The following is a 19,155-nucleotide window of genomic DNA, read 5'->3' as shown; positions in this document are numbered from 1 at the left end:
CCTCCTCGCCCCCCTCTCTCTCTCTCTCCTCCCTCTGGCGCGCGCGCGGCAGGAGTCACCTGCGCAGGCGCGCGCGCGCGAGGCGCGCCCCCCTCCCTCCACACTCTCTGTCTCGCGCGCGGGGGGGGGAGGGCGGGGACGCGCGCACCTGCGCTGCCGCCCTTGAGGGGCGGGCGGTCCGGGTTGCCGCCTTTAGAAACGGGGACCCGCGGCGACCCCCTTCTCTTCCTTCGACTCACCACCGGGGGGGAGGAAAGAAAAGCCCAGGGGATCCTGCGACGCCCCGGGGGATGCGTGGTGGCGGTGCGGTGGCTGCGTCGAGTTTGTAAGTTCTCAGGCGATACCCCCTCCCCCCTCTTCAAACTGGGTTTTCCTCACAGGGGGGCGGTGAAGGATCCCCCTTCTCCATCCTCCCTGGCCAAATCTATTCCTGCTTGGAATAACGGGATTTACAGCAGCCCCCACCCCAAACTGCAGCACCTGATGGGAGTGGGGGATGTAGAACTGGGGGGGTGTTCACTTCCCCTCCCCATGGTTGTGCCTTCTTCCCTGTGCAGGTGAAGGGAATTCCCTTAAGGATCGCTCAGGCTCTGTGTGTTGGTCCCTTGGCAGTTCTAAGTATCCCTCCCCCACCTGCCCATTTTTATTTATTATGTGTTTTCTTTTTAATTGTCACATTTATGTAACAAGTGCCTGCCTGCACATCAGGTTAGTGTTGCTGTCTAGGGCGTTGCATGCTCTGGGGGTGATGTATCCAGTGCTATATCTGAACGTTAAAAAGAATGTCTTTCCGTTGAAGAAGACAGGGGTTAAAATGAATGAAGATCGGAAGGTTAATTTGAGCTGGCTGCCTCAGGATCATGTAGAAGCCAGCTTTACGGAGAATGCTTCAGCCGCAGGCTCCTCCCTGGTTCCTGTCATAGACCCAGAGCCAGAGCTTTTGGTAAACCCCTGGGACATTGTCTTGTGTACTTCAGGGACCCTAATCTCCTGCGAAAATGCCGTTGTGGTTCTTATCATTTTCCATAATCCCAGTCTTCGCGCCCCCATGTTCCTCCTGATAGGCAGCCTGGCGCTGGCAGATCTCTTAGCGGGCATTGGATTGATCATCAATTTTGTTTTTGCATACCTTCTGCAGTCAGAAGCTACGAAACTGGTTACGATTGGACTGATTGTTGCTTCTTTCTCAGCATCTGTCAGCAGCTTGCTGGCTATTACTGTTGATCGTTACCTCTCCCTGTATTATGCTTTGACTTACAATTCAGAGAGGACTGTCACTTTTACCTATGTCATGCTTATATTGCTCTGGGGAGCATCTATCTGTATTGGACTGCTGCCTATAATGGGCTGGAACTGCCTCAGAGATGAATCCACCTGCAGTGTTATCAGACCACTCACTAAAAATAATGCAGCTGTCCTTTCGGTCTCTTTCTTGCTAATGTTCGCCCTCATGCTGCAGCTCTACATCCAAATCTGTAAAATCGTGATGCGCCATGCTCATCAAATTGCCTTGCAACACCATTTCCTGGCCACTTCCCACTATGTGACCACCCGAAAAGGAGTGTCTACTTTGGCCATTATTTTGGGGACTTTTGCTGCGTGTTGGATGCCTTTTACGCTCTATTCTTTAATAGCAGATTACACCTATCCTTCTATATACACCTATGCCACCCTCCTGCCAGCTACCTACAATTCCATCATCAATCCTGTAATATATGCTTTTAGAAACCAGGAGATACAGAAGGCACTTTGGCTCGTCTGTTGTGGCTGTATTCCTTCTAACCTGTCTCAGAGAGCAAGATCACCCAGTGATGTCTGATTGGCAGCTAGGAGGATGCTCCTTAACCTGTTCATTTCCAGGCATTCTTGTGATGCTGTCTTTGGTTTAGATGTATTCATTATATGGTGTGCAATGGGTTCATATAAAAACCACAGGATGCACTTATCTTTTTGTAGCCGTAAAACCCCAGTGACCAAAAGGAATCGAGTGGTTTAAGGAAGATTTCCAAAAGCAAAATAATCAGTGTTCTGACAGATTTCTAATGTTGCTCAGGGTCTTTTTGTTATGTTAACCAGACTTTGCCATGTTTGCCATGATTTTACATTAGGTTTGCTAATTAAAAGTAGAGTGAAACAACATACCTCCCTTGAAATTGTGATTGAATTCAGTCATACTGCGTGTTACAGTCTGTTGTCAAGATATTTTTTCCCCTCTTTAATTCTTTTTAAAATGAAAAAAAGAAAAAGGAAGCCCATGTCCTGTTACGCCATTTTCATATCATCAGAATACTCTTCAAAATGATGTCCAGTTGTACTGATTTATATGGTATTTATTGTAATAATGTCAGTGCAACAAATTTGCTCTAAGTGAGGAAGTACTTCTGTAGCTTTTAATTTTACATCTCGGCATGAGCTAGCTCAATGATTGTTTTAAAGGGCTCCCTGTTCTGAGTTCTGGCTGGATGCTAAAACAAAAGATGTGCTTTGCCTTCCTTTTCATAAATCAGCCATATGTTTTCACTTAGATAGATATGGGACATCAGAGCTCATTATACTATTAATTTTAAAAAGAATTCAGGGGGGAATTTCAAAATTGGTGAAACAATATGGCCTCTTTTGGCTATGCATTTGTAATAGATGAAACACAGAAGTTTCTCAGACATTTTTCTCCTTTCAGAAGTGGAAGTGTCTAAGAAAATAACCTAGAAATTACTTGCAGCACATATTTAGCATCTATATGAAATGGTTTACTTTAAGTTTGTTGTCAAGTCAAAACTATTACCACTTGTTCTCATTGTTCTGCTATATAATTTAAAATACTGAAGTTCATAAATTTTCAGAGCATATCTGGTTCATAATTGTATGCTATAAGAACTGCAACGTGAAACAATATTTTCTCCTTTTCTGATTTCATTGCAGATTGTGATTCTTCACACAGTAGGCATGTGTAGTTTACTTCATTATAGGATGATCTAAAAAGCAGACCTTCCTCTCATGAATGGTTAAATTTCAAACAGCTTCTAACTTTTTACTGAAGCAACATTAGAATGCACTGGAAATAAAACATTGTTTTATAATGTGAAGACTTGTTTATCAGCGAGAAAATCTTCCTGGCAGATGTCTTTGTGAAGCTTAAGGTTTACCATGATACCACTGTATGGGAGTTCATAGTACTGCTTCCATTAGCATTGATGGGAGCTCAATGTGTAAATGCCCTGGCGTCAGTAAGAGGTTATGTCCCCTTGAGTGTCACAGTCAGCATACTGTATTGTTGCTTCAATATCTTCCATTACAGTTTAAAAAAATCCAAAAACTGAAGTGTAAAAATAGCAATATTTACAGTTAAATGAAAAACTACACCTGTACAATATATATAGTAGAAACACCCATGTTGCTGGTCTGGATTTTTCCAAAGGGAATCTGTATTTTTCACATGGATGTTTGGGTGACTGTAGCTTTTTTGTGGCAAAGTTTCTGTGACGTTAAGAATCATATGCTATACACAAAGCTGAATCTCAAATGTGAATGAGTTGTCTGTAAACAGGGCTCTGTAGAGATTTTTATGAGCAATAATTAATTTGGTTGCAGTGCTGGGTTCAAATTCTATGATTTACTTGGTTCAGTCTTCATGATATTTGGCTCTTTGTAATCTGGTTAGTTGAATAATTGCATGGCATGGTCCAGTAGAGCTGTGAACTTGCAGCTCCTTTGGCTTCACTATAATTTACAGATGCTCAGCACAGTTAGAATATGGCCCCTGTTCAGTGTAGGATATTAATGTTCTTTATCTACTTATGAATGCTAATGAAACTCTAGTCCCTGCCTTGTTCCTATTTTGTTATGAATTTTTGTATAAGAAATAATCACTTCATAAATATCCATGCTTTGTATGTGTGCAGTTTTGCAAGTATGCAAAGCTTTGGGAATAAATGGCAGTAAAAGTCATGAGCTGAATAATGCACAGAGGCTGAATAATGTAGAGTGGTGCTTTTTAAAACAAATAAGTTAGTCATGCAAAGTTTACCCCCTTGTGCTCCTCTTTATTTTCGCCAATTGTTCTTCTGTATCAAATTGCTAAAAAGTGTGATGAGGATGAGCAGCTACAACTGTGACCAAAATTCAGTCCTAAGGGCAGCTGTCATGCAGCTTACATGGACCTGTCCTCATCCTTTTGGATGACTTCACAGGCACTAGTGTCTTTCTCACTGCAAGACCCAGGTGGTAGGGAAGCCAGAAAAAAAAAGCCAGCACAGAGGGAGATAATGTTGTCCCCTCTTCTCGTGTAGGTTCACCTGGTGTCCTTGTCATCTTCCTCGTTCCGCAGGCTGCTGAAATCCACAGATCCAGTGTGGGGAAAGCCAAACTTTTCATTGTGCCATAGCAGAGAGATCTGTAATTGGAAGTTCCTCTCCTGAGGACTAGCAAGTCAAACAGAGGAAAGAAGGATTAATTATAGAAGTTCTACAAAGCTAGCTTGTAGGGATGTGACTTGCCCTATTTTGTGGAGTAGCACATGGCTACCTTTTACCACAAACAGATGAGAAACGTGGTTATGCCTCCTAAGCTGCTGCCGTGACCTCCAGTGAAGATGTTGTCTTTTCCAGAAATATGTTTTTAAATTGAGACTGTGCAGCATAGGCCAGAAAATATTTCTGGAAGTCAGTGACATTGGTTTGCCCACAGCTGTCAGACCAAACTTTAGGAGGCTTTGCAGTACTGGATAGATGGTTTTTAACACACCTGTGAAAGAACTCTGGAGGAGGGGCAGAGCTGAGTACAAAGCTGCTTATCTCACTTGCAGGAGAAGAAATGCTTGACAAAGCAGCATTTTTCCGACCCTGCAGAATTAAACAATTCTCTGCTGTCACCTCAGAGTTACAGTGTAGGCCCTGGTTAGGTATGGTGAAGGGCCAGTGTCCATCTGAAACTGGCAGAAATTGAGCCAGCTTACAGGATTCTGTAATTTTTTTGTCCCGTTAAACAACATCCATGTGTAAATCCAAGGTGCTTGATTCACCATTCTGTTTGCAGTTTCATATCTCCATCTTAATATGTTATGTAGTTTAAAGAATTGATGTTCATTTTTACTTATTTACTTATTAACTAACAAAGTTAGTAACAGGTAGTATTTTGATGGGCAAAATTCACTATAGTAATTTTTTTCATATATTTATCCTCAGAGCTTGGGAGAGGATTTTTGATTGTTTTTTTCTTAACCATTTCTCCTAACAGTAAGTTTCCAGCAATAAAGGGAAGTACATTTTTAGCACAAGAGCAATAAAATCCTCCATGTTGCAGGTACTATAAACTGCTGAGTAAACTCAGAGTAATCGTGTGGAAGCAATATATACTTTAGACAAAAAATAGTAACTTGCATAAGGACTTTCAGTAAGCGGAAGTCTTCCTTTGTTAAGTGGCTGTCAGACAGATGTGAAACATTATTTCTGGTTTGGGTTACAATTTGAGTTCCTGAATAGAATTACTCAGCAATAACCTTTTACCTTAGTTCTTGGATCCACAGTTCATGCTGTACTGCAGTGAGAATTTTTATTTTTTTCATCACTTGGCATTTAGTTGTACAGCATTTTTTTTTGATAGATTAATTGTGTTCAGAGTTTCTGATTGTAACTTAATCCTGAGAATACTCTTCACCAAGCAAAAACTGAGAATACCTGAATTTGTGATGCCCATCAAGATGGATATGGTAAATGGTGCTAGTCCATTCTAAAGGCAGATTGCCTTTTATAAGAACAAGATTATGGTATCGCTGAAGAAAACCCCTACTAATGCCCAGGGTACATGGAAGCAAGCTGTAAGGCCTGCTGTCACTGCTGTATCTTCCTACTGTAGACGTTTAGTGACATAAGCAGTTGAGTCTATCCTTTGTGTGCAGGGGCTAGCCTCAAGACATCTTGGAGTTGCTAAAACCCCTCCATGGACAGCAGTGAACTTTGGCTTTTACCAGCAGCTGCTCTATCCCCAAAGAGTTATTTTTCTGTTGCCTCATTTTCTTAGGGTTTGTTTAGCTTTTAAAAATAAGATACTTGTGGATTCATTTCTCAATAGTGATGAGCAACCTGCAGTGTGACTAGAAGTTGGGATAAAGCAATATCACTATGAATCAAGTCCTGGAACCATAACTACATCCTCATTACTTTTTTTTTTTAAAAAAAAAAAAACGATTCTTTTACATTCAGAACTATTTTCAAAATGTTGGCCCTGACTTTTATGGAGGAAGGCATGCATGGTGTGGTTTTCGTATGTACAATAAAGAAAGAAAAATAAGAATTGGCCAGAGTGGTCACTGTTTAAAAAAACACCAGCTATTCTGTCACTTCATCTCAGGTATTAAATTATTCTTAGTCCTTGAAACAGAAACCAACTCTGGCAACTTTCTAGAAAATCCTAAGTACCCACAAGTCAGTGTAAAAGCTGTGTAGCAAAAGTAGGAGGACTAGTAATGTTGCCAATGCAAGACAATTTGATGTAACAGTTCTATTGTGAGTGGGAGCAAGAACGATATACCTGCAGACCAGCTGCAGACAGATCAAGTTCTAGATGTACAGGAATAGCACCAGAAAAAGGTGAACAGGATTTCTTTCAATTGTACTACTGCAAGAAAACAATATCTGATAAACCCTCACTGGATATAGATCTTGTGTTCTAAGAATTCAAGAGCGTTTTAAAGTGTTACTGGCCAACTATTCAGGAAGAAGTATCGCGCTGTTGTACTTTGTTGAAAGAATTAGGGGCCATGTTAAATATCTACACGTAGAATCATCACATGTCTTTGTGAGAAGGTCTAAGATAATTTTAAGGTTTTACTTGGCTGCATGTTGGAGCAGCTGATTCTAGAACAAGAGATTGCTCCAGAACATATATTACATGCAGTAAATAATCTGTCCTTTTCGTATTTATCAAAAGGAACAAACAGCTATTTGCAATCAGAATTCTTGTTTGCAACTAGACAACATCTTTAATAATACTACTGGAAGCCACGTTATGAAACCAGTTTTATAGTTTCAATGGTAAACTTAGAAAACCAATATTTTTACATGCTTATTATATTGCGCACTTGGCATATAGCACGTTAGCAAGAAGCCCTGCTACTTGATTGGTATTAGGCAGCAGGGCTACTTTATGTGAAATTTGTTGCTTAACCAGGAAAAAAAAAGGCCAGTGCAGTGTATTGTTATAATTGGGAAATACAATTTTAAATATTTCAATTCCTGATTTTTTTTTTTCCTAATTTTTGTTTGACTTTATGTAAACTGGTGGTTTACCCTCTCTTTCAATGCCACATTTTGTTTGGATTAGTGGTAGTCCAGAATTGTGCAATGAAGAAAAAATAAGATCACTCAATCTCTGCTTACAGGGAGGAGACTAAGAGGAAGAGGCCTGCTTTATGTGTCATGAATAAGCAGTAGTACAGGAAAGGTTAATTAGGCATGCTTTTCTCTCCTGTCTCTCCATAAAAGAATGATGGGACTCCCAATAAACTTGAAAGGTAGTGTATCTGGAAATACTTTTTTTGGTACAAAAGGAAATTACCCCATAAAACTGGATGCTACTGGCTTTGTCAGATGAATTCACAGTTCCTTTTAATGGGTGAGAAATCTGGATGAACTGCAAAGATATCTGCTTTCATATTAAGTAGATATTGAAAGCTGAGAAGATGGAATTCTTCATGGCTTGGTGAATCAGCCAGCTACTCAGTGCTTGAGCTTGTATAGAAGGGTTATTTTGTGAGAAGGTTATTTTGAACTGTCTGTTTTGAACCTTACTTGACCTACACAAAGCACCTGAGAGAAGGGCCCTGGGGCTGCCATTGTTCTGGGGTGTAGAGCAACAGTACCATGTTCTTGAAGCTAGCAGTACAGTTGTTCTGTTGAATGGTGTCTGGAGAGCAGAAAAAAGGAAATATGATAAGAAGCAAGGTCCTCCTCCCCTGAAAACATGACCTCATATATTTTATTCAGATTATTATTTGTCTTGTTAACACAGTCTTACATCACTGTGCTTGAAATCAGAAGAGTTTTTTGTGGAAAAATACTGAAAATATAAAAGTAGAACCAACAGCAGATTTTTTTACAGTAAGTCATTATATATTTATTTTTTTAATTCTGAGGAGCAGCTGAGCCTGTAACTTTACACCTACTGTTTGTTTGAAACAGTGTGCTTTTGCATGGAAAAGCTGAAGAAGTCCATGCTGCAGTTTATCCACATAATTGTTGTAGATTTTGTAAGCTAGACAATAAGAAAAAAAGTCCCATATTTCACTGTTGTACAAACTTCTAGAAGTGAAGGGGGTAAAAAAAACCAAACAACAACCAAAGAAACCAAAACCTGAATGTAGGTTAGATCAAACCACTGCAGTTAACTAGTGCATCACTGCTGTGGTGCAAACTAATTCAGTGCCACTGAAAGGATGAGGAGAGGTTTTCCAGTGCGTTTTTTTCGCAAATGGGTTGAGAGAGTAAAAGGTCAGGCAAACATGCCACCTCAAGACTCTTTGAATTGCCTTATGAGGAAATTGCCCTTGCCGCCTCAAACTTTGTTTTGCCAAAGCAATTTTTACAAACTCTTGCTGATGTGCTAAATATTTAACTGGAAAAGATAGCATTGTGGGTTTCCTCCTCCCAGGTTCAGGGAAGACTTGCATCCCAGAAATAGTGAACTGATTTATTTATCTGATATCTCTAAGTAAAACAGACCTTTCTGAAAAGTGCAGAGTACTTAAAGACATTCACTGCACAGTTAGGGGCTTCATGAAATTACTAGTGTAGAATAATTAATCTGATGGGAATAGGATTATGGGATGTCCATCCTGTCATGTGCAACACTCTGCCCCTCCCCCAGCTCTGTAGTAACATGTCTGGCACAATCATTTTTGTTTCAAGAGAAATGTTGGTTGACAGTTGGACTCGATCTTAACAGTCTTTCACAACTGAAATGGTTCCAAGAACCTGTCTTGCATAAGTATTGTGCTGCATTCTTAGGTAAATCTTACTTACAAAGGTTTGAAAGGGTTGTAACAAGCTGTTAAAATATATCAGCAGCTCTTTGGTGAGCATTTGTCTTAAGCTGGAAGTGTATCCGATTCACCTGCAGGGGGCAGGAGAGAAAGCAAGTGGACTGCTACCATTTTCTTTACACTAGTGGCAGTATTTTTTCCTCTAACCATTTGATCCCAACCATATCATCTACCATGATGTCTGAGAATAGGCCTGGTCCCATTTTTCTCAAGGAGAAAGCAAGCCAATACTAACTGCACGTGCTGAAGAGTGCATCCTGCAAGGATTTACCTTAGAAAGTGGAGGGGCTTTCCACATCTAACGAATAGATTCCAACGAAATAGATTTATTTTTTTAAAAAAGTCTAAACTCATTCTTAAAAGGAAATACACATGTCCAGGATTAGCTTAAAGAATTTAAGTAGCGTTTATGTTACGTGCTGAGTAGAGAAACGGTTTCTTAGAGTATTTTGGTATGCCATTAACATAATTAAGTATTATGAACTATCATACCTAAAAGCATAATTACATACTTAAACATAATATATATATACATAATGATTATGATTATTTAATTTACTTTTTATATGTATGATATGCTAGGTATCATGCTTAATACCTTCAATGTTGTAATGGTCAAAGTGTAACCTCTTTGCTGAGGCAGTTTCACATGACTGAAGAAAAAAGTTGCCAGACTTGTATGAATGTTGCAAACACCAAAAGATTCAGTGGTAAGTAATCGGTATTTCAGCAAGCAAAGACAATACAGAGGTTTTGGAAGGGAGGTGAATTCTCATGTCTTTAATTTGTACAAATCCCGCTGCCAGCTTCGTGATTACAGGCATGCGTTAATGGCCACATCTGGGGCAGAGTGCAAGAAGGATATTTATCACTAATGTGAGCCTATATAGCAGTTGTATGTTCCTGCACACACTGCCCCCTATCCTCTCTCTTTGTCTTCCATAGGTGCTTTGGTAACAGGACTACACTGGTCATGAGTCTAAGCAGCAATCCACACAGTCATGTGACATAGATGCGCATTTTGTACTTGTTGATGCTAACCTGGAGAATATTACAGTATTTAAAATGTCTTAAATATATATTTTTAAAGGGCACATGAAATACACGTATGTTTCAAGGGCTTTCTAGGGAAAGGGACCAGCCCCTGTAAGATTTAGTGTCAAGGTATGGAGCTCTTAATGCATTGGTTACTTATGGCCACCATAAGATTTTTCTCTTACTTGAGTGTTTTGTAGGATGAAACCCATCAAAATAATAGAATTCAGCTTCTACTGCTTTCAAGGAAGAGATATTTTTATAGTATGCAAATGAAAGCAGCGCGACCTGGCCCTCTGAAAAGTGAGATACCCACGTCCTGAAAGGGATGTACTGTTGTGTCCACATGGAGCTCAGGGGGTTGTGCCCCATCCAGGGGTTTTTGGTTTGCTGGTCTTTGATCGCCCTCTGACAGTGTACTCCCTTGATATATGAGCATCACTCAGTCCACCTTGTGGTGCCTCTGCCCCAGAGGACTCACTAGGAAGTAGAACAAAGGTGAGGTTTTTCTACGGTGTTAATTGCAGAGTTAAAGCAAACCAAAAACCCATGGATGGAGTACAACCCCCTGAGCTACATGCAGAGTTGGGAGGGGAACTCTGCTCTCAGCAGACAGCTTTCTGAAGACTTAATAGGAGATAGTGAGCCTTCTTCAGTCACATTCTAACCAAATCTCAGCCTCTTTCTTTTGTGTTTCCCTTTCTCTGTAAGCAGAGACTTCCCTTAGTCAAGGAGGAGGAGAGTAGTGCATGGCTGAGAGTTAGCAGGGTGCAGTATTTTACATGACAGCTGTTCCAGAGCAAGGCAGCTGAATGTACTTGGTCTGCTCCCACAGGTTAAAATATATGGGAGGAAGAAGTGGTTTTGCAGAATGTGGAGATGGTGTGTGCGATTTGTTCCAAAAGTGTGGAATGGGTATTGCAGCTGAAGAGGCAGGTAAATTGCCTAGATTATATATGCAGCAAAATACTCAGGCAGTCTCTAGGGTTACTAGCCTGTGCTCAGATATATTTTCCGTTGAAGCTGATATTAGTCCCATGTATGCAGGAAGGAAGAAAAGAATACGGACTTTTCTGTTGGGCCTCAGCCAGAGCCCACCAAAGGAGATGGACATTCTTAGTTTTGTCATTATTTCTAGAGGGAGACACACTAGACCTCTTCCTTTTGTATGTCTACATTGTTTTACTCTTTGGGGCTAAAACCTACAGTTGTGTCATCCTTTGTTTGGTCTCAGCTTTACTGTCACAGCCAAAACCTACAAAAGATGATTGTAAATGTGTTTACAAATAAAGAGAAATTTCATAGGATAAAATGTTGTAACTGTGCCTCTGAAATAAAGCTGTAGAACTCTGCATTTAACTTCAGGCCACAAAATACCTTGGGCTGGCAGAACCGCTCATAGTTTTCTAGACTTTCTAACTAGACTCTTACTTTTTTCTTTGCCAAATGCAATTAAAGGTAACCTGTGGTTCACCATGCTCATCTCATTAAATTCTCAGAGAGAACATTTCGTAGGAAACATTGTACGATTCATGTAAACTCCTGATACTACTGACTGCAGTGTGGTTCAATGCTGAATTCTAAAAGCTTTAGCAGAAGCAGCAGCATGGGGCATATTTCCCATGCTACACATCTCATTAGGATCCAAATGGCTTTAAACCAGTAATTTAAATTCTGCATGTTGTGCTTTTCATATGAGGATCAAGTACTGGTTTGGTACGTAAAGGCCTGTGGTTATTTCTTATACTGATTTAGAGTTTTTTTCATTTAACTGTGGTTGAAGTTTGAACCATAGCTTGCCAATATATGAAGTAATTTTAAAAGGAAGTGAAACATCTTTGCCTCAGTTTTCCTTAAGATTAAAGCTTTGGATTGCAACTACAGAGCTTGTTGTTGTATACAAGATAGTCATTTAATGCACTTTATTTAAAAAAGGCACAAATTATTTTGTTTATAAAATGTTACAATTGCACTATCCTGTAAGAATTGGTTACTAAATATAAACTGTACAGTTTTGTAGTCAACATTGTTAAGTGTTTAGTCATAAATGATTGAAACAATTATGTTTCAGTTAAATGTTAATTTTATATGTGGTATATGTAACCATAAATAAATTTTCCTTTCTAAAAAAAGAATGGTTGTCTGTCTTTTTTCATTGAATGACACATTCTATTTTGAATAACAAAAAATATAAAATTAAATATGTTCCAGTGCAAAGAGGTGGCAGATTACACTAGCTAAACTTAAGGGATGAAGTTCAAATGTGCAAACTTTAGTTGATCTCCTGCAGATCCTCTGCATCCGCTGACACTGCAGAAGGAAAGCACCAAGCACTCCAGTTTTGTGCAAAAAATCTGAAAGAAGAGCTAACAGGAATTCCTAAATGTAGAGTTGTAAGTGAAAGCCAGAGTGCCCTTCCAAGTCTACCTTCCTTATCCAAGTTAATTTACCTCTACTGCACTTCTCTTCTGACACACTGCTATGTGTTGTCTTTGTATGCGCTTAACTTTGGGGAACAGAATTCAATACGGATGTACAAGAGGGTCTGCATTGAATCTTGCTAAATAGATGTAAAAGTTAATATTTGAGTTAGGGATCACTAACTGGGGGAGATAAGAGTTGAAAGAAACTATGTTAATCTAGATTTTATTTTTTTTTTAGAAATTTGGTCCTGATCATCTAATTAATTAACTGCAAAATCAGATGCATGACCTGTTTTTCATTCTGTTTTTCCAAGTTGACTGTTAGAGACAGGCTAAAAGAAGATGGTGGACTGTCTCATTTTCCAAATTAAATGTTTTTAAAAATTGTATTTTAATTCTTCTGAATTGTTTTCTTGTATATCCAGCTTATTTTCCAGGCATATAAATTGATGTAATGAGCTACATCTAACCATAAAGCTGAGTTCTCTACTGTAGCCAGTGAAAATAAGACTTCTGAAAGCAATTGTGAAGTGACTTGACAGATATCCAGGTAAGTAATGGAAGGTGAGGCTACTTCCTTTATATTATACAGGACTGCAGTCCTGCAGCGCAGGTGTATCTTGGAGGAGATCTTAGTGATATTTACTTCTACCAGCCACAACTATCCTCTTTACCTCTCCATCAGACATTCAGACACCAGCTACTTATCTAGAGAAGAAGAAATTGTTATCATTGATGCAGGGGTAGAATCCCAGTTTGTCTCCCTGCAGTTAAACTGCAGCCAAAAGGATCTATTTGATAAATGGTTTTTGCTTAAGTAAATATGAACTGCAATTACACAGTATAGACCCTTAGGAACTATCAGCTATCCAGTCTACTAAACTGGAAAATGAATAAAAATTAATGGCAAAAAAACAGTAGGGAAGAAGGGGAAATAAATGTTTCATCTAACAGAGAAGCCAGTATTGAAATCATATGGCTAGGGCTGTCTGTGGATGTCTTTGGGCTTAATTGTCAGACCCTAAAGTAGGACAATAAATTGAACCTGTTCTGACAATACAATGTGTTTTTTACCTGTTCCTGAGTCAGGAGGACCAGGAGCATATGGTTCAGTCACTTTCATATTGGTGCCCCTTCCCTACCTAACAGCATCGGCATCAGACTAACAGCTTCCTAACTGTCTTGGATGGCAATATCCTTAGAAGAGCAAAAATAGCTGGTGAAATCAATAAATAGAATAGTAAAAACCTGCCAAAACTTAATGGTACTGAGCCAGAATTGTGAAGGAATTCCTATTAAAATGATGAAGGTATTAATGGTGTTACAAAACTGGTAGGTTGCATTTTTGTTTGGTGCAGATAATGTCCTTCTCATGAAGCACTGCAGCAACATCACAAGCTCAGGAAACAGCACTGTTGTTACACTAAAACTGTGTTTTGAAATAATTGAGAACTTTAGGCATTGGCAATGCTTATGTCATCTAGTAAAGCTACTTTGTGCCTCCTGCAAAACTGTGGTTGGATGTCAGATACTTTGTCAACTATGTCTGGAACTAAGCCAAAGAAAACAGCAGAATTTGTAATGATGGATATGCAACAGAAAACTTCTGTGGCCAATAATAAATGGTCAATGTATTTACAAGTGTAGAATCATAGAATCACTAGGTTGGAAAAGACCTCTTGGATCATTGAGTCCAACTATTCCTGTTAACCACTAAACCATGCCTCTGAGCACATCATCTAACCATCTTTTAGATACCTCCATGGATGGTAGCTCAACCACCTCCCTGGGCAGCCTCTGCCAGTGCCAAATGACCCTTTCTGTGAAAAATTTTTTTCTGATATCCAGCCTGAACCTCCCCTGGTGGAGCTTCAGGCCATTCCCCCTTGTCCTGTCTCCTGTCACTTGGGAGAAGAGGCCAGCATCCTCCTCTCTACAACATTCTTTCAAGTAGTTGTAGAGAGCAATAAGGTCTCCCTTCAGCCTCCTCAAGGCTAAACAACCCCAGTTCCCTCACCTGCTCCTCGTAAGACTTGTTCTCCAGCCCCTTCACCAGCTTCGTTGCTCTTCTGCAACTATTTTGTAGAATAGTTTAAAGGTGTCAGGACATCAAATAATTTCCATACTGCAATAAGCAAAGGAAAGTTTCTTTATATGAAGCCCACACGTGGAAATTAGAAGTGTAGCCCAGTGTTATTCTTTGGTTCAAAGAGGTTTTGCTGCAGCATTCCAGGTGCATGTGCCTGTTCTCACGTTCTTCACTTAAGTGTCTGTAGGTCACATGAGAGATGGGCTGCTGCATTAGCTGGACATTTGGACAAAGTGCAGCTAATCTTACTTTGTTACTGAATTATTATGAATTGTTTTCTTTATAGCAGGAAATTAAAGAGTGTCTACAAACTCACTGCTGTCCTACAGCATGAATCTTTGATGGTTAGGCAAAGTGTCAGCCCATGCAGTTAAAGGATATTTTACTCTTATCACTGAAAACCCTATAGGAAGTATCATCAGTCTGGCATGTATAACAAAGGTGATTCCATTTGCAGGTACTTGGGCTTTTTAAAAATTCTGAGTCATACAACTTTTAAAGTTATTTTGAAATTATCTAGGATTGTCTGGATCTAAATTTTTTTTTCTCTAGAATTGCTTTTAGAGGTAACAGCTCTAACCTGAATTATTGTTTGTTTGCTTATTTTATTGAAATGTATCCTCATAACAAATACTCCTCAGGGCTGTTAACTTTTTGCATTCCTCAAACTTGGATGTGAGGTGAGCAAACCCAGTGCTCTACAGCATGTGACAACCAATGCTTGGTTCCTACATGCAAATCAGCTCTTACTTGGGCATCTTCTGCTTGCACATTTTATTAGGGTTTTGTTTGTTCATATCTGCTGAAGTGTTCCATCCCCTTATTTTGTGCTAATTTTAAAGATGGTGGCCTTTCAACACACGGCATTCTTCATCTGATAGCAAAATGTATTTTAATGTACCTGGAAACTGTCTTCCCACCAGTGGCCTAGCAGAGCTGGCCTCATCTTTATTTTTTATCATGATGTATGAGGTTTAAATGATGCTTGACAGAGAGCCTATATAAATGTGTTTTTAATATGCATTGAGTTTGCCATTATCATCATTTTGAGCTGTCAAGCTCTCACGATTTCCAGGACAAGGATCATCACACTCCAAATCATTCAGCTTACAAGGGGAATACAGAGGATGTGGCAAGCAAGAGTGGGAGAGAGCCCTTACACCACCAGTTTCAGGCACTGGGCAGGTCTAATAGGGAGTGAGAGGATTCCAAAACCTCAAACTAACCTAGAGATTCCCCCCACTCCTCTGGGTATTCTTACTCTTTCATCTTTGCAAGGGGGATGACAAAGAAGGAACTGGTGTTCAGGAAGATTTCAGATTCTCCTCTTTTATGTGCCCTCCATCACTACAGCCTCCAATTCCTGTTAGCTTTTTCCAAGAGATGGCCTTTTCTCAGTACTGCTGCTGAGTGCAGTGCAAGGACATCCATGGAAATTACTGTCAGCCAAACCATGCATCTCCAAGGGCATCAGCTAGGAGAAGGAAGCATTTGCTATTTACCAGTTTAACCCAACAGAGAAGTATTTCCTTCCTGACATCCAAGTAGATCAGACAGACCCACTGCTCTTGCGGGGGAAGCAAGGACAAGCTTCCACGAGGCAGACTATCGGAGAGGAGGGGCTGGTCTCTGCTCAGCCTGCAGGCTCTTCACTTGGCTCTGTTACTCTGCAGATAGGGTTGAGTTCACTGCCTGGCAAGGTAGCATATGCTACACTGAGCCAGGGCCACGCAGCAGCAGCTCATCTCTCCCTTAATGCTTTGGCTCCTTCTGCAGCCTGCTTGCTTGTTGAAATGGGCTTCAGGATTTATTGTCAAGTGCTGCATTCCCAGTCCTTTCAAACTACTTTCTGTGAGAACTAATAAAGCAGATCTGGGTATTTCTTGCTGCTGTTTTTTTAATTAAAAAGCCTATTTTCAGTCCCTGGAGATTTCTATGCTAAGATTGGGTTTGGATGAGTTGGGGTTTTTTTTACCTTCTAAGAAGAAGTCAAGAAAAATGTCTTGACTCCCTAATGCTTTGTTTGTTTCATTCATCATGTTTTTTTCTGGGCAGTTTTCGTTTGCCTTCTCTGCAGGCATGGCTTTTGCACAGCTTTTTCAGAAATACAATCAGCCTTGCTGATAGATGCATCTGGTCTTAGAGATGCAAACCCCTGTGTCTGCCATCACAGGGAATTTCAGGCTGTCTCAATTTCAGCAGCTGCACGTCAGCTCTGGGACAGCTCTCACAAGCTGCCCACTTCCCCAGGAAGAGCAGCAGCCCTCCTCAGGTGGTGACAGCAATGTTACCCCTGCATCCTGCAGAGTATTTGCTAAAATTGGCTGTTTCTGCTAGCAGAAGGGGAGGCCAAGAGAGCATTCCCAGGGTGCTTGTTGCTGCTGCTGTGGTCACCATATCACAGGGGCGTGGGAGGAGTGGGTTGTAAGGGGCAGACAGCAACAGGCACTGGTCAGGGAGGCTGATTTTCCTTCCCTTGTGATGCCAGGATGTGAGCAGGTGCAAGCACTGACTAGGATATTTTTGCTGCTAAGACATCAATGGTGCGCCTCCTTTAGGGAAGTCACTAGGCTAAATGGGTGTGTGTCATAAGCCAGACTTGCTCCATGGATGTGTGTCTAGGCTGTGTTGATACGAATATGCACTTGGCAGACCCACAGCTGCTTTCTGGTTTCCAGCTCATATTGATGTGATAGTGTTTTCTTTGGTTTTACACTTAATTTGTCTTACCAGTTCATCTTCATTGAGATAAAGTATTCTCAGAGCCCAGTAGTTTCCACTATTCTCCTTAGTGTTTTCTGCTTCTACGTGATTTTATTAGAGGCTGTTTTAATGAGCACTTGTTAAACACGCATCTCTCTCCAGAGATCTAAGCAGCAGAATCTCTATCGTTTCCACTGCTTCACAAAATGATACAGCGCTTTGTTTTAGTCAAGTTAAAAACAGAGCAAAATGCTGTGTTGTGTCCCTTTCAATCATTTCACCTTCAGCAGTCATTTGCAAAAAGACTGTTCCTTTTTCCTGTGCTTAGAAGTTATTTTTACACCATCTAAATGACAGCTTAATTACATGATAAAGGACTTCCCCAAGCACAGGTCTTTCCCATGTGTCAAAATATCAGTAGATTCCATATTTAACATCAGACACAGCTGCATTGCAGCCGTAGGTGAGGTTTCCCCTGTGAATAACTTGCATGATATTATATTGCTGCAGGGAGCCTTTCCTTTTGGAAAGCTGTTCTGAGACAAAAGTCAGCAGGGCTCTGACCCCTGCAGTGGAAATTAGCAGCAAAAATCCTGACCAGCAGTGAAGTACCCTGTAAAGATGTCAGTACACATGGAAAGACAGGGCCATCTACAGAATAGTTCAGGCTGTTTATGCTAAAGTAGCAGTATTGATTTCAAAGATACAGAAGCCTTGGCAAACACATGTAAAGTGCTTCACAGTAGATGGCGATGCTAGCAGAAAGAGGTCATATCAAGCATGCAGAAAAGCCAAATATATGCTGTTCTTCCTTCTTACTTCCCTGTCTAAGTGTTTGCTGTGAGAATGTGGTAGATAATACTAGTGCTTTCTGTCACTGTTCGTTTGCAGGATTAATGCCTAAAAGAAATTATTGCAGTGAATTTAATATATGCTTAAAAGTTTTGAACAATTTCCACTCATGAAAAGCACTAGGTTCCATCACATTACCTGTATGTCTCTCCCTGTCAATAGCTTTTATCCTCTGGAAGAGTGTACCACCACATAGAAGATGAAATGTTTAACATAAACTTACCATGGTGTCAAGTTAACAGTGTAAAACAGGCTGGCACCAGCCTTCTGGTGACGCAGAAGAAAGTATCAGTGTAAAGAAGAGCCAGTAATAGGATAAGGGAAAGGTATGGACACTTCACAGATTCTGTGAAGCTTTGCACACTGTGCTGCCTCCCCTTGTGTGCTGTAGACACATCTCCAGTCTGAACCAGTGAAAATCCAAGGAGTGACAGCCACTATGAGTTTCTGAACAGTGGATCAGGTTAAAGCCTGTAACAAGCCTATGGTTTACATGACCCATTAGAAGTTACAAAAAGCCTTGTCTCCAAGAGAGTTTTACCAGATACTTGCTAACACAGATAAAGAAGGGCTTCATTTTTTTCCTGATGAAGACAGAGCCCAAGAGGTATTCTGCAACCAGCATAAATTATTTCAGCTGCAGCAGAGGTCCCGTTTCCTGCAGAAAGGTCACAGGCCATTTGCAGCTTTCTGAGTCAAACACAATCTTTAAAACCTGATCTAGAAACCATCTAGCAGCTGTGTAAAGCACTGTAATTTCCCCCAGGCTGCAGCAGCTCACTAACAGAACCAGAACTAGAAACAAAATCCTGCCCAAGAGAGATTATAGGTTTGTTGCTGATAGTAAAACCAGAGGAAATGTGTAAGTATAAGAGCAGGACTGAAGCTTACATGCACACTGTCACGGCTAGGATATGGTATTTCAGAAATAAATGGGGTGACGAGATGGAGTGTGTGTTTTATGTGAAAGCTCATCTTCCCTACGTTATTGAGCATCATAAAAGAATTCAGAGAGAAAT

At 40.4% G+C, this 19,155-nt stretch overlaps 1 protein-coding gene across 2 annotated transcripts; it reads left to right on the top strand.

The window, feature by feature from the left end:
• The first annotated feature begins 205 nt into the window (after positions 1-205).
• GPR12 (G protein-coupled receptor 12) lies at positions 206-12,157 on the top strand. 2 transcript variants are annotated; one of them, XM_054055986.1, is made up of 2 exons: positions 206-325; positions 800-12,157. In XM_054055986.1, the coding sequence occupies exon 2, from the start codon at positions 815-817 to the stop codon at positions 1,817-1,819; it is 1,005 nt and encodes a 334-aa protein (XP_053911961.1). In that variant the 5' UTR covers positions 206-325; positions 800-814; the 3' UTR covers positions 1,820-12,157. The 2 variants fall into 2 exon arrangements, with proteins under 2 accessions (XP_053911961.1, XP_053911962.1); XM_054055987.1 differs by having other exon boundaries at positions 216-325; positions 803-12,157.
• Positions 12,158-19,155: the final 6,998 nt, after the last annotated feature.

This window comes from Cuculus canorus, chromosome 1 (genome assembly GCF_017976375.1).
Source record: "Cuculus canorus isolate bCucCan1 chromosome 1, bCucCan1.pri, whole genome shotgun sequence".
NCBI classification, from domain to species: Eukaryota; Metazoa; Chordata; class Aves; order Cuculiformes; family Cuculidae; genus Cuculus; species Cuculus canorus.
This window is presented reverse-complemented; position numbering and strand designations above follow the sequence as displayed.